We start from the raw sequence: 22,661 nt of genomic DNA on the forward strand, positions 1-22,661 counted from the left end.
TTTTTGTTTTTTGTTTGTTTTGTTTATTTTTTCCAAGATCCATTCTGTTTTGAGTGTATTTATTCTCATTGTTCATCATCATTGTAATATGGGCCTTTTACATTTCAAGTGTAAAATTATGTCTTTGAGAGTAATGCCCTTTCTGACTGACTCAAATTTCTCTTTCTGGTTTTTATGTTTTATTTCAAATTATTTTATGTTGGATTTTATTTTTACTTCCTTATTGCTTTTGGTTTAAATTACTGTTGAAGAAACAACTGATCGAAGCTCGCCGAGAACACAGCCTTCTAGCTACCCTCACAAACCTGTCTTTTCAACGAGACCTTATCAGGCGTGGTCGCCTGTTCCTGTCGCCGTCCCTGGCCAAGCCAAGTCTGGGTTTGGCTCCCTCTCCAGTTCGTCATCCAACACGCCCTCTGCCTCTCCATTAAAGTCTGTCTGGTCCATCAACTCTGCCTCCCCCATCAAGACAAACATCCCTGGATCACCTGCCTCTTCTGTAAAGTCAGTTAGTGACATAGCCTCTCCCATCCGATCTTACAGAACCATCTCCTCTCCTATAAAAACGGTAGTCCAGCAAGCTCAGTACCCCATCCAGGTCAGCCCCAGTCCCCTTTCTTCACCGGGCAAAAGTGCCCCAGATCCTCTGTCTATGAAAGGATTGGCAGCATTGTCTGCTAGAACCTCCCCTTTAACTGTCCCTGAAAGAGGGAGCACTCTTCTTGAAAGATCATCTATGGGCATGACCCCACCAAGCTCTCCCAAATCTTCTCTGAGTATGTTCAGTTCATCCCTACCATATAAGACTGTTATGGGAGGATCTAGTGGCACTGCATCATCCTCATCACCTATAAAAACTGTACCTGGTCTCTCTTCTGTGCGTTCCTTTGCCTCTGATGTCACAAGCCCTGCAAGAAACCTGTTTTCGTCCCTTTCATCACCACTGAAATCCAACTCCTCCCCAAGTGCTGCAGCTTTGATTAATGGAAGTGTCTCGCCCACACAGTACCGTTCTTCATCCCCAACATCTCTTCTCTCCAGCAGTCTGCAAGAGAGGATACAAGCAACCACCAATGCTGCAACCACAAGTGTCAATGCAGCATTTGATGAAGTTGAAAAAACATTCAATTCTTGCTCTGCAGGCTATGGCACCCTGAAGTCCATGTCTTCTTCTGCGTCTTCCTCATATCAGTCCATTAGATCATCAGCTTCTAATTCCCTGTATCCCTCACTAAGATCCCCCACTAATGTTACCACTGCTGTAACGTCTAGTACAATGACTGTTCCAGTGTACTCTGTTATTAATGTGCTGCCAGAACACCAGTTTAAAAAGTTACCTGAGGTGTCAAAGTCAGCTGCTGCTCTTCTGTCCCCAAGGAAGACTATGCCAGTTGAGGTAAATGCTCAGTTGCAGTCTTCCTTTGCCAAAACGCTTTCCCCTATCAAAGCTCCCTTTTCTGCTGGCCTCAAGTCAAATACCACATCACCACTGTCATCTAGCCAAGAGATTCTGAAGGATGTAGCTGAAATGAAGGAGGACTTGATTCGAATGTCAGCCATTTTGCAGACAGACCCAAATTCCATAGCAAATAAAGGATTTCAGTCTGATTCTCCCAGGGAGGCTAAGATAGAAGATGAGGAGCCATATCGGATTGTGGAGAAAGTAAAGCAAGACTTGGTAAAAGTCAGTGAAATCCTCACTAAAGATGGTGTGAAGGATGGTAGGGTTTCCCTGGCCAGGGATTCATTGGATGACATACATTTCTCGAAAGTACAAGTTGAACAACCGCCAAGCAACTGGAGCTATCCCCCAAGATATGAGACAGTGGTCCCTCAAGCCAAATCAAAAACAATTCCTGATCGAGATTTCAATCTGTCCAAAGTGGTTGACTACCTGGCCACTGATGTGGGCAGCAGCTCTTTCACCAAAATGTATGATACAAAGCATAAAGCAAATGAGGGCAAAAGAGAAGAAGATGGGAAAGAGAAGCAGAAACGTGTTTTAAAACCCACCATAGCAGTTCAGGAGCACAAGCTCAAAATGCCTCCAACAAACATGAGGTCTTCTTCTTCTGACAAGGAGATCAGTAAAATAGCTGATACACTTTTTGGAGCAGATACTGTGCTAGAATCCCCTGATGATATCTCACATGAACAAGATAAAAGCCCTCTCTCAGACAGTGGCTTTGAGACCAGAAGTGAAAGAACACCCTCTGCCCCTCAAAGTGCCGAAGGCATGGGCCCCAAAGCCCTTTTTCAGGATATCCCAGTTCCACCAGTGATCACTGAGACTAGAACTGAGGTTGTCCATGTCATCAGGAGTTATGAGTCTCCAGAGGACAACAAACAACCTGCAATGGAGGATGCTCACCCAGTGAGATATATTGATTCAGATGCTAAAGGGCATCAAAATCAAACTACGTCAACTGCAGACCAGAATAAATGCTATTCAATTAAAGTCAGCCCTGATGAAGATCCCATGGGGAAAGGGATGAGGGTAAAGGAGGAAACTCACATCACTACCACCACCAGAATGGTGTACCACAAACCACCTGGCAAAGAATCAGCATCTGAGAGGTGTGAGGAGACGATGTCTGTGCATGACATAATGAAGGCATTTCAGTCAGGCAAAGACCCTTCTAGAGAGCTGGCTGGACTGTTTGAACACAAGTCAAACAATGAGGAAACATCTCAGAGAGTCCTCGAGGATCTCAACTCCAAGCCTAAAGTTGAAAGAATAATTGAGGTTCATATTGAAAAGGGCAATAAAACAGAACCAACAGAAGTCATCATCAGAGAGACAAAAAACCATGCAGAGAAGGAAATGTACTACTATCCAGGGAATAGACAAGATGAGGAAGAGACCGAGGAGTCTCTCCCAGTGTACCTTGACTCCCCAAGAGTGAACACACCCATGTCCCAGGAAGAAGACAGTCGCCCTAATTCAGCCCAGCTCATGTCAGATGACTCTTACAAAACTCTAAAGCTACTTAGCCAACAGTCTGTTGAGTACAATGAGGATGAGTCATCAGAGCTTAGAGGGGAGTCTTACAATTTTGCAGAGAAAATGCTACTCTCTGAGAAATTTGACCAATCTCATTCTGACACAGAAGAATATTTGAGAGATAGGTCTCGCTTCTGCTCACCAGATAGAAGCAGTCACAGTGAGGGTAGATCAGTTGGGCCAAGGACAGAGTATGTCTTTAGGTCAACAAGAAACGTCTTTGATAAATCTGGACGAATGGCCAATGTTGATGACAACTTTGACAAACTGACACTTTTGCAATATTCATCTGAGCCTGGTAGCCCCAAGCAGTCTGTTTGGATGCGTGTGTCAGATGACACACAGAATAAAGAGAGAGAACAGCTTATATATGAGGACAGGGTAGACAGAACTGTAAAAGAGGCAGAGGAAAAACTAAGTGAGGTGTCTCAGTTCTTCCGTGATAAAACAGAACAGCTCAATGATGAGTTGTCATCTCCAGAGAAGAAATCTCGTAGACCAGACTTTAGAGAATCACGGTCAGGGCCCAGCTCTACACACAGCAGTCCAGAAAGATCAGCTTATAGGAGTGGGAGTAGTGGGGAAGAGTGGAGCAGGGAAAGGCTTCGAGACAGGTTCACCTCCAGTGACAGGAAATGTGCCAGTTTACCAAGCAGTCCAGAAAGGAGAGTATTGTTACAGTATTGTGATTCTGACTCAAGAAGACAAGGTGATGGTAAATCACAGGTAACTACAGGTGAAAACCCTAAACCTTTTCAGATGTCTTCCTCCAAAGTCAGTGCAGTGAGGCTAAAGTTTGAGCAAGAGGCTCAAAGGCAAGATCGGAATCCTCAGGGTGTCCAAAATTCAAATCCCCCTATCAGAAAGCTCCAGGAAAGTAAGCTTCCTGTTTACCAGGTATTTGCTGGTTCAGGTGTCCCAAAAACAGGAGATGGTGTGGGAAATCAGAGGAGTTGTCAAGAGTCTGAAACAAATAAGTTCTCACCCAAGCATGAGACTTGTGGAAAAGATCAAGAAGAGAGCAAGTTATTCAGAACATGGGAGAACCAGGGGTATGGAAACTATAAACCTCAATCTCCCAAACTATCTAATTCATTAATCCATGATTCTATGAAAGGCAGCAATAATAGTGATTCCCAAAGACAAGAAAAAACAAAAAAAATAATCTACACAGAATTTGTTGTCCGAGAAAGTCCAACCAGCAACGATAGTCTAAAAAAAAACTCGGAATCACAAATTCCTGTAAGAAAGCCATCTAATTTCTCAGAAAATCAGAAATCTCCCCCTTTAAAATCTGATACCCCTATTGAACCATTTGAGAGGGCAGGGTCTCATAGTTCAGCTCGAAATCGGGTACACAGTAGCTCTGAATCCAACAAGTCTACCCGTGGATCATCATTAGGAAAATCCACAGATTCATCAGAGGGTAGCCAGTCAAATGTAGTGTGTAATGGTGTTGATAGTGACCAAGTAGAATATTTGGATCAAGTAACTCCTGTAGTTGTAACTGAGGGTTTTAAAGATATTAAGCCCTTGCCTGTTTATGTCAGCATCCAAGTAGGAAAGCAGTATGAGAAAGAGACAGCTTCGGGTCAGCTGGGAACATACAAAAAGATAGTAAGCCATGAGAGTAGGACAGTGCATGAAACCAGGGGTGCATTTTACTCTGTCAAACAAAAGCAGTTGCCATCGCCTCAAGGAAGTCCAGAAGATGACACTCTAGAACAAGTGACTTTCATGGAAAGCTCTGGGAAAAGTCCTGTTACCCCTGAGACCCCCAGCTCAGAGGAAATGAGCCTGACCTCCAGAACGCCAGACTCTGTGATAGGCTTCATGCCTGGCATGCCAAGTCCTATCCCAGAGGAGTCTGAGGAGGAAGAAGGAAAGACCTTCGTCTACAAAGAGCCCTCAAAGGAAAAACCTAAGCCAGCTTCCCCAGAGAATAAAAAGCAGGATGGAGAGAGACAAAGGTCAAAGGACAAAAGAGTGGCTTATATAGAGTTTCCACCACCTCCTCCTATAGAAGCAGAACCGTCCAATCCAGAGAAAAGGGGTTCATGTGCTTCTTCCTCAGAGACAGAAATGATGGAGGTTAACCTGCAAGAGGAACATGATAGACACCTCTTAGCTGAACCAGTCATCAGGGTCCAGCCTCCATCCCCTATTCCCCCTGGCGCTGATAACAGTGACTCTAGTGATGATGAGTCCGTCTTTCATCCCATCCCACTCAAAAAGTATACATTTAAAATGAAGGAAGAAGGAGAGAAACGTCCAAAACCCAAAAAATCTGAGAAAAATGGAAATAAGGACTCTGGGATTAATGGTGTAGTAAAGGGAGAGGAGGCTGATTTTGAGCAAAATGGCAATGATCAGTCAATCACTGACTGCTCAATAGCGACCACTGCTGAGTTCTCTCATGATACAGATGCAACTGAAATTGACTCTTTAGATGGGTATGACCTTCAGGATGAGGATGATGGACTGAGTGAAGATCCAAAAACATCTAGTCTGTCTAATGATGGAAAAACAGCGGGTGCATTTAGCCAGTCCAAGCTTGAAGTGATAGAGGAAGAGAAATGTGAGGAAGGGGGAGATGGAAAGACTAAAATCAGTGCATCTTCTCTGCAAAGTAGTGGGGATGAAAAAGATTACACCCTTGAAGGAAGACATCCAGATAGACAGGGCTTTGGAGAAAACTACTTTGGCTATCAACTTGAAGAGGAGCTGAATTCACCCTTTAAAACAGTGGCCACCAAAGGTCTGGACTTTGACCCCTGGTCCACAAAAGGGGTTGATAATGAAGGGGTTTTTGAGTCCAAATCAAAAGATGATGACCCAAAACCCTACGGCTTATCAGTGGAGGACTCACAGGCTACAACTCCTGACACAACCCCTGCTCGAACACCAACTGATGAGAGCACACCGACTAGTGAGCCTAACCCTTTCCCTTTCCACGAAGGGAAGATGTTTGAGATGACCCGCAGTGGTGCTATTGACATGAGCAAGCGGGACTTTGTTGAAGAGAGGCTTCAGTTTTTCCAGATTGGTGAGCATTCCTCTGACCCTAAAACAGGGGAAAAGGGGCGAGGGGGCAAGATCCTGGGGGTACTTTCCTCTCAATCAAAAACAGGGGAGAGGGCCACTGTAGATGGAAAGGTGAAGGTTATAGATACTACCACAGACAGCAGCACTACACCAACAACACCAGCAGCAACTACAGCAAAATGCAGTCCTGCACAGCCTCGCAGTGACACTGGCTATGCTGGTACTGATGCCCCCATCTGTGAAGCCATAGCTGAAACTGCCTCGTCTTGCACAATCACAGCCTCTAAGGTTGATTCGAAATTACGTACTCCTATTAAGATGGGCATAGCTGCCTCTATAACTGTGAAAAAAGACTCAGGGGATCTCACTGATTGTAAAGCTGAGATATCCGAGGGCCAGCTGGTGCCAGAATACATTAGTATAGAGGGGCAGTCTGCAGACAGCAAGTCTAGCAGCCACACTTCGCCCAGATTAGAAAGAAGAGATTACCCCTCTGAAAACTGCAACAACAATAATAACCTTGAGTCCTCCAGTGTACAGGCCAACTACATACAGTGTGGCAGTGTGGTGTTTAATTTGCAGTCCTCTTCTGAACCCACCCTCCAAAAAGCTAGTAGGATAGAAACGCTTTGCTGTAGGGAATTAGAAGAAAGAGTGGAAGTGCACAGCAGTAGTCAGGTGCAGGAGGAGAAAAATGAAACAGTTAAAGAAAATGAAGTGAAGCAGCCCAAGTCAAGACTTCCAGTTAAAGCATCAGGGTGGTCATTTCACACGCAGGGAACAGCCATAGGTAAACAGAAGCCGAAACAAGCAGTGAAAGTTGAGGTTAAAAAAAGAGGCGAGCCAGCCATAGCCAAAGTAGAGCCCAGGTCTAGGATACCAATAAAGGATGTTAAAAAGAGCAGCCCTGCTACTACAGCTAGCTCAGTTGTTTCAGTTCGTGTTACCTCACAGCCAATGAGGGCACTGGCCAAAGAGAGAGCAGCCATACAGTTGCCCTCAAGGCTTCCACTGAAGGACAGGCATCAGATCAGCAGTGTCGCAATTGAGGGAGTATGTAGACCAGACAGACAGGAAAACCCTAGTGAGCTTTGTAAGCGCACCATCGAATACTTTAAAGACATTAGCGGGGAGACGCTAAAGTTGGTGGACCGCCTGTCAGACGAGGAGAAAAAGACGCAGACAGAGCAGTCGGAGGAAGACAGCACCTCCCGGAGCACCTCTCTGTCGGACGCCTCCCAGCCTTCCCAGCCCTCCCAGCCCTCCCGCTCATCCAGGTCTGGTAGAGGTTCGAGGGCTGAGGCCGGGGCCGCGTCCGTAAGGGCAAAGGTGGCGACGACGGACAGGGCCTCCGGCAGTGAGAGGAGCAGGAGGAGTAGGCGGACTGGTGGGAAGGAGGGCAGTCAGGGACTCACAGGGTCTCGAACGCCTCCCATCGCGGAGATCAAGCCTAGTTTGTAAAATTTTCACACTATGTTTAAAATACATCTATATATTTCTATATTTCACTTGTAGTTGCATGACATCGTTGTGATTGTTTAATGGATTGACTGGAATGCCTGTGGCGTGTTTACATATTCCCTTCAGAATAGTAGCTGTCATTTAAATTTCTTTTTCATTGATGTACTGTGTACTGTATTGTCCGTGTCGCAATATTCTCTTTCTTCTGTTCTCCTCTTTTGACCCTGTTTACCTTCCATAGTTAGAGTCAGCATGCCAGTAGTAGTGACTGGTCACTGGCACAACCAGTCACTTGTTTTACAAATCCTGGTCTGTCTCTGTCTGTCTGTCTGTGCAGGGTTGTTACTCAGTTATTGTGGTAGTTTGTTTTTACAGACTATTTCATGCAGCTGTCATTTAAACTAACTAGTGTTGGCAAAAAACACACAAAAGCGTCTTCGCATGTTAACATTTTAGATTCTAACATAGACCTTTCCACTGTAGATTTTTAGAAGTCTGTTGTTGAGAGTCATGTTATGCTTTGTTTTGTCACAGAGAACCACTTACTATATAGACACATTTATGTTCCCCATAGCGTCTCTAGTATGAAATATCCTTTCCTTGCCATCTTGTGGAAATGATTCCAGTAATATGGTAGCCATAGTAATCAAAACATTTGTATCACAGCTGTAACTAATGCTGATAATCATGACTAATAAGTGGCCAGGAAAGGAAAATTATACACATGTATTTTTCTTTTATATTAGCGTATAAGTGTAGAAAAATGTTATTGGTATTAATGAATCAATGTCTTCTATCTTGCCAGGTCCCCAAAGTCCTTGTGAGCGAACGGACTTGCGCATGGCTATAGTTGCAGATCACTTGGGACTCAGTTGGACAGGTTATAACCACTGCTTTACTTATTTCTCAAGCCCCCGAGCCTTGTTATTTACTGCCACCTTCAGGCTGACTGTCACCCAGAGCCTCTGATACTATACACTGTTATAATGTAACGTTAAGATACCAAGTTTAAAAGCCTTAAAAAGGAGAGGAATTTTAAATAATTTTTAGTTAATGCTAAAAACTTTTTTTTTTAAAAAACAACAGGATTTTTTTTATCATTTTTATTTTGTGTTTGTATTTATGTTTCCACTGTACATAAAATGATGGACAATTTGTTTATGGATAGTGCAAAAGAAAAACACTGAAGTTCAGTGACTCAAGAGTATTCATGTTAGACTTGGTTTTTGTGTCTGAACAGAGCTGGCTCGGGAGATGAACTTCACAGTGGATGAGATCAATCACATTAGACTAGAGAACCCGAACTCTCTGACAGCACAGAGCTTCATGCTTCTTAAGAAATGGGTCAGTCGGGAAGGGAAAAACGCCACAAGTAAGATTATTTTTTATGTCTATACATCTTTCTTTTTAGTTACTCTTGTTTTTGTTTCCATTCTTTTTCAGTCATTCTGCTGTTGATTTACTCCTGAAAGTTCATTTCAATTTTTCAATTCAATTCACTTCAATTCAGTTTTTTTTAATATAGCACCAAATCACAACAACAGTTGCCTCAGGATACTTTATATTGTATGGTAAAGATCCTACGAAAGTCATATATTCTCATTCCTTATTATCGCCCCTCACTGAGGTTTTCTGCTTTCTTTTTTGTTATTCTTTTCTCTTTTCTTTTGAAAAATCATCCAGATGCTCTAAAATATATTTGCTTAAAAAATTGGTTTCGCTATGACTAATCCAAACGTCTGCATAATTACATTTGCTCAAATTCCTGTTTTACTGTTTTTATCTCTCTTCTTCCTCAGCGGATGCCTTAACTGCAGTGCTGACCAAAGTCAATCGGATGGATATTGTGACTTTGCTGGAGGGGCCAATATTTGACTATGGTAACATTTCAGGCACAAGATGTTTTGCCGATGATAACGCTGTTTTCCGGGATCAGGCTGATGGTAAAGTTTAGCTTTGTCTAGCTGACCTCTTACCTCTCCCTGCTACCTTCTTTTTCTTGTGGCAATGCATGGATCACATATGTATCATACTAGTGAAACCAAAATCACAAGTGGTGATTTACACTCGGATTTAGAATTTGTGTGAACAGCTGGGTCTTACCATTCCTCAAAGACGTTCCTTTTGATTCTACAATATATTTGACACTGAAATTTCTGCTTTACATTTCAATCTCATTTTAATATTTAGTTTAAATGAAAACTTTTTTATATAGCACTTTATTACTTGCACTGATTTTAATTGGCTCCTGTTAAATTAACTCTCATTAAAATTAGATTACGCTCAGGGTAAATACTCTGCAAATCACTGCTGTATCCAGTTGTCACAGAAGATTAATATACATTGTTAATTTCCACTTCAAGTGCATGCTGCATGCTAACTATTGCTTTGAATGTTTTTCAGTGTGTGACTTATGCAGAAATAATATAACCCTGTAGTTTGCTTTTCTCTGCTGACTTAGTTTAGCTCTCCTAGTTCTCCTCCAGTTCCTCAGAGCCTTCCTTGGATAGATGAGAGAATGTCTTCCTCTGTGAAACCAGACTGCCTCTTCCTCCTCCTTCTGTTCCTCCTGCCTCCCATCAACTCCCACCAGCAGTATCCACTGCTGATAACAGCACATAACTGCTCTTAACAAATTTAGAGTCATGTGTTGGCCAAATCCTCATATGCCTGCTCCTTATCCACCCATATTATTCACTCGTTGTCCTGTTGTGCAAGCATGTTTCACTGGGTTTAATGTAGTTTTTGTTTCTTTTTATCTCTCTTATTTTGTATCTTACCTTATTCCTTTCCCATAGTTTGCATAATTATCCCCTTAACTTCCGGAGGCCCTGAAGCAGCTTTTATCCTGCAAACACCCGGTCCTTTCTTTCCAACACCAACCCCAACACCTCCACCCACTCCCCATACACCTTCAGCAGCGCTTTACTGTCACCCCTTCCCTCCACGCCGCTCGCCAAGTTATGAGTCGTCCATTTTGCTCAAAGACTTGGCACCTTCAGCTCCATTTCAGCCAGCAGAGTTTAACGTTTTCACCTCTCCCCATGCATGTCCCATCCCTCAGTGTCCCAATACTGACCCTCGTCAATCCCCGGGCTTTCCTTTCTCTCCCCTTACTTCTTCCCCAATCCCTCTTATTACCTCACCTTTACCTTCTTCACCTGCTCTTCATTCACCATCACCCTTTCTTTCTTCTGCTATATCTGTCCCAACATCTCCCACATCTGTTCCAGCTTCCCCCAGACTCAGCATACCTACTCTGGACCTTTTGCAAGCACTATCAGTCACTTGTCAAACTGGTGATACCTTCAAACCTACAACAACTCCACCCAACCTCACCCTTGCACCCTGCTCTATGTCTCCTAGCCAATCTCAACCTATTACCATACCTGTGTCAGCCATCCACTCTACAGCCCCAGGCACAGTCCCACCTTCTGTCACTGCCTCCTCAAGCAAAGAGTCCCTAGTGACCCAGCTGGCCTCCTCTTTCCGCCCAGTGTCCCCACTTTCCATGTCTACCCTCCCTCCCACCTCTCCTTCAGGATCACGTTGTCCTAGCCCAAGTCCTTCTTCCCCGCCTCTCCGCTCATTGTCTCCCTGTCCTGTTTGTCAGTGTACTTGTGCACCCTCAGTCAATCCACCTCCCACTCAAACCCGCATCGATCCTTCTAATATGGAAATATACCTTTAGCATTTGCTATCCTTTATCTTGTCCTCCTTCCACTCCATGCTTCTTCCTACTAAAAACTCTCATCTGTCGTCTATCCCATGTGAGCATGTAACAGAACACCTTGGTAAACATTAGCCACATCACACACTATAAGGCCTCATGTCAGTAATATTTCCCACTTTTAATATCTTACCTCACTGACAAAATTTTTAAAATAAGAGCAACTTCGACCAGCATTTGTGATTACTACTTATAAAATACTTCTTTATATATACAACAACCCCTACTATATATAAACCTTATATATAGTAGGTTTAATATTAAACTAATCAGCCATAACATCAAAACCACCTGACTAATATTGTGGAGGTCCCAGTATTACAATCAGACAGCTCTAAACCATCAGGAGATCAACATGAAACCTGTCTTAGTGTCCTGTTCTGTCCATATTGGACTTTTTCCAGGGCATCTCACTGATGTAGTTTTGTTAATTTTGAAGTTCATATCAACCTTTAGACTAATATTTTCCAGTAGAATATTGACTTCACTTCTCACAATACTTTTAATGTTGTGGCTGATCTGGTACAGTTAAATGTATGCATTAATTTTATTTTATTTATCTAGTATCCAGCCATCCTACCATCTTCCATCTTATACAAACACGCACACTGGAGATTACAAATATGACATCTCTCATTTAATGGTTTCTCATTATTTTTGCTAGTTCCTACATTGTAGATACATACTGAAGACAAATATATGAAGTAATATATATGACATTATGTAGCAAAGAAGAAATTGATAATTAAGCCTAAATATGTCTTATATTTTAGATTCCTCAAAGTAGCCACCCTTTGCTTTGTTGACAGCGCTGCAAACCCTTGGCCTTCTCTCAGTGAGCTTCATGATGTAGTCACCTGAAATGGTTTTCACTTCACAGGTCTGCCTTGTTAGGTTTCATTTGTGGGATTTCTTATCTTCTTAATGGGTTTGGGAACATCAGTTTTGTTATGCAGAAGTCAGGTTGGTACACCTGACAGCCCTATTTGACACCTGTTAGAATTCATATTATGGAAAGAACCAATTAGCTAAGTAAAGAGAAACAACAGTTCATCATTACTTTAAGAACTGAAGGTCAGTCAGTCTGAAAAATTCCTAAAACATATCTGTCCCCAAGTCCAGTTGCAAAAACCATCAAGTGCTACGACAAAAGTGGCTCACATGAGGACTGCCCCAGGTAAGGAAGACCAAGAGTCACCTCTGCTGCTGAGGATAAATTCATCCATGTCACCAACCTCAGAAATTGGAAGTTAACAGCACCTCAGATTAGAGCTCAGATATATAGCACACAGAGTTCCAGTAGCAGACACATTTGTACCGTACATCAGCTGTTCAGACTGCGTGAATCAGGCCTTTATGGTCAAATAGCTGCTAAGAAACCACTACTAAGGGAAAGCAACAATCAGAAGAGATTTGTTTGGGCCAAGAAACACAAGGAATGGACATTAGACCAGTGGAAATCTGTGCTTTGGTCTGATGAGTCCAGATTTGAAATCTTTGTTTCTATGTGCCGTGTCTTGGTGCGGCACAGAAAAGGTGAACGGATGGTCTCTGCATGCATAGTTCCAACAGTGAAGCATGGATAAGGAGGTGTAATGGTGTGGGAGTGCTTTGCTGGTGGCACTGTTGGAGAACTATTCAAAATTGAAGGCACACTGAGCCAGCATGGCTACCACAGCATCCTTCCTTCAGCGAGATGCCATCCCATCCGGTTTGCGTTTAGTTGGACCATCATTTATTTTTAACAGGACAATGATCCCAAACACACCTTCAGGCTGTGTAAGGGCTATTTGACCAAGAAGGAGAGTGATGGAGCACTGCAACAGATGGCCTGGCCTCCACAGTCACTTGACCTAAACTCAGTCGAGATGGTTTGGAATGAAATGGACTGATGATCTCTGGGAACTCCTTCAAGACTGTTTGAGAACCATTTCAGGTGACTACCTCATGAAGCTCATCGAGAGAATGCCAAGAGCGTGCAAAGCAGTAATCTGAGCAAAGGGTGGCTATTTTGAAGAATCTAAAATATAAAACATGTTTTGAGTTATTTCACACTTTTTTTGTTTACTGCATAAGTCCATGTGTGTTCATTCATAGTGTTGATGCCTTCAGTGAGAATCTATAATTTAAATAGTCATGAAAATAAAGAAAAAACACAAACCTTCTGACAATTTTTAAATTGTTAGAAGGTTCAATAAATGTTCCATTAAAAAAAAAATTTGGCAATTAGTTCATGCTTCAGGCTTTAAAGGGTTAAACGTATCCTTATATAATCATCCCAGGTAACGGTTGTCTGGATACATGCTTTACATTTCATTCTCTGTGCCATTGTCCATGTCATGTGGTGTTATGGTGTGTTTTCGGGTGTTAAATTGTTTGTGTTATGCTTTGGTGCGTGTATGTCTGTACATTTTTCATCCTGTCACCTACAGATTATCAGAGCATTCTAGTGGAGCTGCAGTCCCCCGCCACACTGCACTCTGATCCCTACTTCCTGGAGTCTGACCTCCCCGTCACTCCCAATCCTTCCCTTGCACACCACCAACAACAGCACCATTACCCAGAACCAGACACACCTTTGCTTGCTGACACCCAGCCTCAGCCCTTGCCTTGGAGTCCAGAGTTAGAGCCCAGTAACAGAGAGCCAGAAAGCCCCCCTAGGAGCCCCCCTAGACCCTGTGAGCTCACCCTATCTGTCCCAGTATTTGAACTTCCTGATCCTATTCCCTACAAGCCCAGAAAGCCCCACATTGCCCTGAATGATCAGCTGCTATTGAGCGAGGAGGAGGACCGATCTTTTCAAGAAATGGAACCGATCCACAGGCCCAGGTCACGGTCCTTTCCCACGATGTGTGAATTAGACGTTGATATGGCATACTCCACATCTTCCCCTTCATTATCATCAATTTCATCGATAACCCCTTCATCACCAGAGAGAGCACAAATTGGAGATGGAAGAGTGCAGCTGGATCCCTTTAATGGGGTAAAACAGGATGTTTGTTTGAAAAGAGGTGAAAAGGAAGTGACAGAAGAATTAGGGAAGGTTGTTGAAGTGGCTGCAGCAGAGTTGGAAGAGGGAAGTGCATTAGTGGAAAAGTGGGTAGAGCGAGACTTAATTGAAAATGTGGAAAGAAAATGTGAGATGATAACAAAAGATAGGTCTAAACTAACAGAGGAAAATTTGGTGGAACAGAAAGAGGGGTTTGAAGAGGAAGAGAAAGATTTAGTGAGTAACCAGCAGGATAATATTCATGACGGGAATAAGGGGACAGCCTATGTTATGGAAGTGGTGAGAGATGTACAGCTGTTAAACGAGCAGTATGACCTGCCAGGAAATGAGCATGAAATGGAAAAAGCTTGTGCCACATTTGATGCAGATAGCAGAAAAGTTGATGGAAACGCTGAGGAAGTTTTCTGTAAGGGTGATAGAATAGATGATACACATGAAGATATGCAGTTTAAGGATTCAACATTGTGTGGCAGTGAAAAGGATATTTGCAGTACATCGCAACAGGACGTCGAGGACCAGACTGTAGTCCGCCTCTCCCCTCAGGCCTGGGATGAGGCACTTGAGGAACTTCAGCCCAATGAAGAAGATAAGGAGGAGGATAAAGAGATCAAAGAAGAAGCATTAGGGTCTTTGTTGGAGGAGGTGAAGAACAAAGGTGGCTCAGAGGAAAAGGAGGAGAACGAAGAGATGACCAAGTCCAGGATTCAGGAGATTTGTGATCACGTTGAACATGCAGAACAAGACCTTTGTTCACTTTCAGGTTGGCACAGCGATTCATCCAGTGTCAATGTGGAACCACCAACGCCAGGACGCAGTGTCAGCTCAGACTTGCTCGACAGACGAGAAAGGTAAAATCTTTTTTTTTTAAAGTACAATGCTCAAATAGAATCACAAAATAACAATCTCTCAGACCACTTATTTGGTGTGTTGTTTTGTTTGTTTTTCCAACAGCCAAGAGAACTCTAGTGACTCCATCACCTCCTCATCTAGAGGAGAATCAGGGAGGTCCCGACAGAACGGCGACAACTCAAAGCACTCACCTCAGGACGGCTCATCTGAATCATCAAATGGCAGAAAAGAGGAGGGAACACTAATGTCAGAGAAAAAAGTCCAGGTAATACTGAAGACTGTTGTACCTGTAACAATGAGGGATTTTCTGTACTAAAGTCCTACACTGCCTTCTATTTCTACAGGAGAAATACATAGCACATCTTACACTAAAGAAAACTAAACTTCTCTATTATTCTAAATTTTCTTTCCTGATTCAGCCAACTATGGAGTTGAGGTGCATAAAGGACAACAACAAAAATGTTTCAACCTGTAACTGTCCTACACATGTGCTTCTTTTTTCCACTTGACTCCCTCTGTTGTGTAACGTTTGTATAAAACCTCCCTCCACAGCGAGTTAGTGTAGATTCCGGTTCAGAGGAAGAACAGACAGTAACCACCAGAATCTTCAGACGCCGTCTAATTTTAAAGGTACACTGAAAGCCTGAAGCAGATGCTGAGCTGGGTCGTGGTTTGGTTTGGTTTAGACTGGTCAGTCTGCTGTGATACGTAATAGTCTTGCTTGGTATAATGGTGGTTTATTCTATTTGTGTGTACGTGTGTATCTAGATATGACTGTGCATATGTTTGTTTACAAGCTCTACTGACCCTGTCACAGTTCATAAATGAAAACTAATCCATCCTCTTTCTGTCAGGGTTATTTTTCTCACTGGTGTTTTGTTTCAGTGTGGTGATGGTGATGGATTATTTTTAATCGTGTGTGAAGTGCTCAGGAAGTTGGCAAGCTTTTATTCACGTGCTAACCACAAATACCTACAGGGAGAAGAAGCAAAGAATATCCCAGGTGAGACCATGACAGAGGAACACTATATGGACCAAGATGGTAACCTCATCAGTAGAAAAGTAATGTATACCTTAATTCCCATTTCCTATCCAGCTCTGAAATAATACCCATCATAGGGATGGTGTTTTTATACAATCAGGCACCATCAGATCTTTTCTTCTGCCTTGAGCAGGTCATAAGGAAGGTTATTCGCCGGGTGTCTACTCCCACACCAGAAAACCAAGGAGGTGACAGGTGGCACAAAGACCTTCACCACAGTCCCATTCTGCAAGAAGATGCATCAGAGGTCGCATGAAGATCCAATTAATCTACCATCCAGATGGGATTCCTTTGATATGCTGTTATTCTCCTGTCACAAGACATCAGTAGTTCTTAGAACTACTTGGGTGGGAGGTTAACAGCAAATACAATTTTTAGGCTTAAAGCTGCACATGACAGTGAATCACAGTGGGTCTGAAACAAAAGAAAATAACATTATAACTCATCTAAATAAGAAATTTGCAGTCACAGGCCACAATTCTGAGTCTCACTTTGAAAATTAAAGGCTCTTCTGAACCTTAAAGATTATTTAAGTGAAGTGTTAAGAGCGAAATTGAGATTAAGAAAGTAACACGTGGTAAAAGGTGCAGCTTTAAGTCAAAGAGGGAGGGAGTCAATTAGATTTAATCATCTTTTCCTCCAGTGAATTCAGTGAAGTTAATTCTTGTTAACACTGGATTAACTGGTTTGAGATGACTATTATCTCCATAGTGGGCAAAAATATACAAATATCATATGAACTGCAACCTTGCATGTTGTGTTTTAACAGTGTGTGGTGTCTGTTTTGTTTGTATAACAAAGAAGATGCTGACTGCAGTTCTCCTGACTGTGTGGTGCTAATGGTCTTTTATAAAGTTATTTTAAAGCATTTAGCCAATTAGTCAAAAGTATGACTAATGAGTGCTAAGGAAACTCAATCAGCTCCTTTTGTTTCCAGCTCTGTCCATAATGGCATAATTATTCTTTTTCCAGGTGTCTACTTGGTGTGTGGTTTAGGTCCTAATTATAACTCTTGCAATGATGCTATTACTAACATTTGAGTTTTGCTTCTCTTATTTTGATGTTTCAGGTGTGTTTTTGGTTGCAGTGGGGTTTTTTTGTGTCTTTTTCTATCAGAAGATAAGAATACCATGTCTTATGTATACTTCTATGTGTGTTTTCCAGCATGGAGAGGGGTCAAGGAATAGCAGGCGGAAAGATGATAGAAGATCAGGGGATAAAAAGCACCACTCATAGGGATGGTTACTCTCTTCCAGGTACTGTAGTTTACTTTCTCACCTTAACACAGTCATCATAGTCCCCAGGCTTTAACTACTGTACATGCTGTATATATCCGTTGTTGTTCACTGACTTCCCACTAACTGAAGTCAGGTGCATTGAATAGCACCTAGTACCACCTAATGCCTACGCTTTTGTATTAGTGTATTCTGTTTTTATTTCTAGGCTTTACAGATTTTAAACTTTGAACAGAGCAAACTATCATTTTAGGCACCAAAAGTAACCTACCTGTCAATTAACCTATACCTTTTATTTATTAATAAATGTAGTACAAAGTAATCAGTCGTGTAACCACGTTTACTATTAAGCTAGTTCTTTTTTGAAGTAAATAGCAGATTTTGTTTGTTTCTTTTTTTAATAGTTAAATATAAAGATGTATTGTCGAGAGCTACAGTCCTGTGAAAAACAAAGTACACCTGTACTGCTTTTGAAAGAAGGAAGAAGGTAAATAGCAGCCAGTTGCTGCTAATCAAATGCAGTTGATCAACTGATCATAAGTAAGTTGGATGTGCCATTAAGAGAAAGCCTCTCTTGTCTAAACAGAACAAGACACCACAGTTTAGGTTTGCAGAGTTGCATCTGAAGAAACCAGAAAGACTTAATGTGCAATGTCCTTTGGACAGTCAAGACCAAAGTGGAGATGTTTGGCTGTATTGCACAGACCCATATTTGGCAAAAATCAAAATCAGCACACCAGTACTAATGCTTGATACCAGCTGTCAAAGCGGAAGGGGGGTGATTTGGATTTGTTTTGCAGGCACAGGACCTGGGCACCTTACAGTCATTGGGTTGACCATGAACTCTGTATACCAGAGTACCCTAGAGTCAAAAGCTTGGCTCAAATCATGCAAAAGGAGAATGATCCTGAAGAAAGCTAGCAATTTTTTTTACATACTCTCAATAAATACTATACTTTACATACTCTACAGCATCACATTTGGGAACCTCTGAAGCTGCTCAAACGTTTGCACAGTGCTGCAAATGAGATGCCTGTATCCACAGTATTAAAGTAAATGAAATCATCAATTTAGTCAGATAGTTCAAACTCAAAGCAAAGAAGAAACTGGCATGAGCTCGGTTATCCCCTGGCAGATTTTCTGTCCTCTGCGTTCCCTCGGTGTGAATGAATAGAAAACATTTACAAAGGGAACAGGGTTGAGGGTCACTACACACCTCAGCATTATATTGCCCTGCTAAAACCCTCCACGCCTTTTCTTTGTCCACTAAATCCCCAACTCACAACAGCTTTGTCCCATCCGAAAAGAGTTTGTTATCCCACTGGCCAGACTGTTAATCCCTACTGCTGCTCACCCGTATGTTTGCGGTGAATCATTCCATCTGCGCAGAAATGGGATGGCACTGTCATAAAATCTGCCAAAGAGTTTCTATGGTAACAGAGGTCACCATAACAACCCACGTACCATCAGGTCTTGTTAATGTGTTGTCATTTTGTTATACAAAGGAATGAAACACTTAAGAAAAACATTGTACACGTTACACCCTTTGAATTCAGTTTAATACTCAATATTAGGCGATGCACTGTCAGTTGTAATGTATTGTATGAGCTTCAAGAGGGTGACAGTAAATGTGCTGCAATATGCAACGTACTGTTTTGTCTTCCAGACACAGAGGAACCAAGTTCAACTTTTCCTGGGAACAAGTGTTCAGAGGGCTAAGACTTCAGGTTCGAGGACTTAAAGCAAGGTCCAGTGTGCCACTATCTGCTCTAAATAAATGGCTTTCACATGAAAGGAGTCAACCCTTCTGACTTGCGCATGAGCATGAAAAACTCACTCCCTGTCAATTAAAGGACCAAGAAGTTCTCACTTTCTGACTGTGGTGGACCAGTGGACAATGATCCTGCTTCCTGTTTTGTGTGAAACAATACGTGCCATCGGTCCACTGGTGTTGTGAGAGCTTTTTGGAGGAGCGTCGTTTGTTGCGAAAAACGACAGAGACTCCATTACTGACAACCACACAGGTGCAACTGTGACCAAAGATGGCACAAGAGCTCAATGCACATGGTGGGTGAAAAGAATGAGGTAGACACAATAACACACACAAAGAAAATCGAATGGACACTTCTAATCCAACTTCAACACTCGCCTTATAGTTTTTTCTTGAACCCATTGTTGTCAGGATGTAAATTGTTTGGGGGTTTTTTTCCTTCCTTTTTAAAACTTAAACACAACTAACACAAAAGCTTTTTTTCCTGTATATAAAATTATAATGTGTATAATTCTTTTAAATCGAATGGACAAGTTGCTGGTTGCGAACGCACTGGGGAGAGCGACCTTTTCAAGTGCTTTCAAAATTTACTGAAACGATTTCACTTTTAAAGATTTGAGTGTAACTTCACGGGTTCTTGTATAATTAATTACTAGAACAGGTATAATGTTTGTACATGAAAAAGCTGGTTTGATTTTAACAGAAGAAATTTCCAGAAAAAAATCGAATTTCTGTAATTCCCAAAGTGGGAATGGATCCTGCAAAAAAAAAAGGAGCCTTTCAGAGTACTCATATTTTCATGCATGCTGTTCACATTATTTTAATTACAATTTTTACAGGTTTGCAAAACACTGTATTCAAATGAATCCCTTTATCACTATACACATATAGCCCTGACGTTTGTCACCGATTTTATATTTCAAATTGAAAAAGGATACCATTAAAGCTTTTATCATGTTGGGGTGAGGATGAAAAAAAATCTCTAGCTTCTTGAGGATGTGATGTCTTGTCTGTCTGTGTAAAACTGGAGGGCAGCTTCTGCTACAGGAACGAAGTAATCAGAATGTAAATGCTAGTAGGCTGGCTCGCTGTAAAATTATACTTGTATTGTGCATATTGGCTATAAGGTTTAGGAGTCTCTGTACACTGTAAGACTGTTTGTAAACATTTAGCAGTGTTTCAGTTTGGTTTTCTAATGGCTGCTGTGGTATTAAAGGAAAACTGGGGCATTTCACTTTGGATTCTTTGGTGAAGTATTTCCTTAATTTAAAACCTACTCACATTAAGGACACATAAAGACATTGTTTGATTGTAGCTCCAAATAGCATATTGTATGACAAAACACTGGATGGTCAGAACCAGTTATTTAAGCATTAAATAAATTGTGTTTTAACTCTGAAACTGTGTGATCTCTTTAGGCTTGAGAGTCTGTATATGCAGTGTCGAATAGAATTGTTTTCACTAGCTCACTGACAAAGTTTTATTTGACACACTTTACATGACATTAGGAATTTATGTATCAGTTTTCATTAGATGCCCATGTAGTTCAAGTGTGGTGTTCTACTGCTGCGATGGCTCAGTATGCTGATGTCTATGCTGTGGACATGAAAACTATGTAACTTTTTTTTTCAGTTTTTTTGGGTGGGAGTATTAAAGGAAGTCAGATAGGGTGCTGTACCACATCCCCTTATACTACTATGTCAATCAGGGGGTAGAGGATACTTTGATATGGTTGAAGTATCAATTTTGTTAATTTTCTTTGATATGTGTTTTCACCTGAGCAGATTTTTTGATGTACAATTCTTACTAACAGAGTGAAGCCATTGAAATATAACTAGTCTAGCACTTTGGTTATTCAAGGTCTTTTAGAGGCTATAACAGCAATGATGCCATCACAAATGTTTCAAACGTCTTTAAAAAAAATCAACCTAAAAACTCCAAAAAAATACAATAAAATGCAGTGATTTTGCAGTACAGTTGTTTCTCTTCTTATCTTTGTGTCCTTGAATGTTTTTTCTTTAATTATTATTATTATGTAAGTTGCACGATGGCAGTGATCAGTAGTGATGTCGTGGGAGTTACTGCCAAAATTATGTGTTTCTCCTCAACTAAGTGTCCTTGAGCGCCAGGCAGCAACACTTTCTCCTTCCAGCTGATGGAAAAAATGTAAACTATACCGTAGACATTTCATAGCACCATCTCTCATGCCTTAGCCTTGTGATTTTCTAACATAATAAAGCTCAAGTTCAATATTGGATGCCAAAGATGGTAAGATAATGCAATAGCAATAACATTAACACATGTTAGTTCCTACATTAAAACACAATAAAGGTAAAATGAGTAACACTGATGATTTTCTTACAGTGCAATTTATATGGATCTTACTTTGTAACAATATTTAGTTTGATGTACCAACCGTCTAAATGCTGTTGAAGAACGGGCACATCCCAGTCCCTGAAGGTAATGGCCACAGCAAAAAACCTGCAAGCCCAGAGGTTCTTTGTCAGTACCCTGTTTGGACAGACCTGTTTTGGCATGTGAGGAAACCACACATTCGTAGGCAGATGGTTTTAATGTTGTTGCTAAAAGACATAAATGCCAGTGAGTTTGTCCAGTAAGCATGATCATCTTTAATACGTGGTGGAACACAAAAGAAAAACACTGTGCCGCCTACTGATTCATTAGAGTGTTTAAAGCAGTTCTTCCCACATCATCCTGTGACCATGACTACAGTGGCAAGATTATCCCAAGAAAACACACAACCTGGTAGACCTACTTTATGCTTCTTTGATTTAAAGATGAGCATTGTTTAAAATAATCCACAGATTACATTAGAGCAAGTCGAAAAATCAACCCCCCTCTTTGTAATGAAATGTGACACAGAACCTGGAGCTTTCAAGCATCTGGGATGAGATTCACCTTTTTTTTGGGGGGGGGGGGGGAGGCTGCTTTATAAAAACCTGTTTGGGTACAATTAGGCCTCTCGTCCACTGCATACTGGCTAATTCTTCTCTGGATCTTCAGGGATGGATCCACAATGGAGGATTTCCATTGCAGAATATAGCAAATTCTGTCATTGGAAAAAATGACTTTCACCTTACATTTAAATTTTTTAATTTTTGCTCACTATCTGAGTTGACTAACTCTCACCATGGACTTATTGTGTGAGGGCATTTTGGCTGGTGGGAGGACGTGGGTCTCCGCTTTGCTGTGTGTATCTGTAGAATGGGCATAACAGGTTTGTTTTAGTTTGTAGTGTTGGCTTGGCAATTTTCCCTTAAAAAAACATGAGCAACACTGACAATGTAAGGCATGATTGGTCTGTATGGACCATTTTCTGAAAGCCTGAAAATAAAAAGATGTATACGGTGCTGTGAAAAAATCTTTGCCCCATTCCTGAATTCTTATCTTTTTGCACATTCCTCACACTTAAGTGTTTCAGAAAATCAAACAGATTTTAATGTTAAAAAGAAAACCTGAGTGAACACAAAATGCAGTTATTAGACGGTGATTT

General features: G+C 41.6%; 1 protein-coding gene across 5 annotated transcripts in view; it reads left to right on the forward strand.

Moving 5' to 3' along the window:
- Window positions 1-21,123, forward strand: part of LOC146505567 (ankyrin-3-like) — a 95,090-nt gene extending 73,967 nt beyond the window's left edge. For 4 of the 5 annotated variants that reach the window (XM_085183001.1, XM_085183002.1, XM_085183003.1 and 1 more), the window contains 11 exons: window positions 252-7,502; window positions 8,316-8,390; window positions 8,751-8,882; window positions 9,310-9,453; window positions 13,673-15,098; window positions 15,202-15,364; window positions 15,652-15,729; window positions 16,078-16,161; window positions 16,275-16,388; window positions 17,306-17,397; window positions 19,043-20,548. In XM_085183001.1, coding sequence (XP_085039127.1) covers window positions 252-7,502; window positions 8,316-8,390; window positions 8,751-8,882; window positions 9,310-9,453; window positions 13,673-15,098; window positions 15,202-15,364; window positions 15,652-15,729; window positions 16,078-16,161; window positions 16,275-16,388; window positions 17,306-17,377 — 9,539 coding nt within the window. In that variant the 3' untranslated portion in view covers window positions 17,378-17,397; window positions 19,043-20,548. Of the gene's footprint in view, window positions 1-251; window positions 7,503-8,315; window positions 8,391-8,750; window positions 8,883-9,309; window positions 9,454-13,672; window positions 15,099-15,201; window positions 15,365-15,651; window positions 15,730-16,077; window positions 16,162-16,274; window positions 16,389-17,305; window positions 17,398-19,042 lie in introns of all 5 variants that reach the window. The other variant, XM_085183005.1, reaches the window with a different exon arrangement.
- The last annotated feature ends 1,538 nt before the right edge of the window (window positions 21,124-22,661 follow it).

This window comes from Neolamprologus multifasciatus, chromosome 13 (assembly GCF_963576455.1).
Source record: "Neolamprologus multifasciatus chromosome 13, fNeoMul1.2, whole genome shotgun sequence".
NCBI lineage: Eukaryota > Metazoa > Chordata > Actinopteri > Cichliformes > Cichlidae > Neolamprologus > Neolamprologus multifasciatus.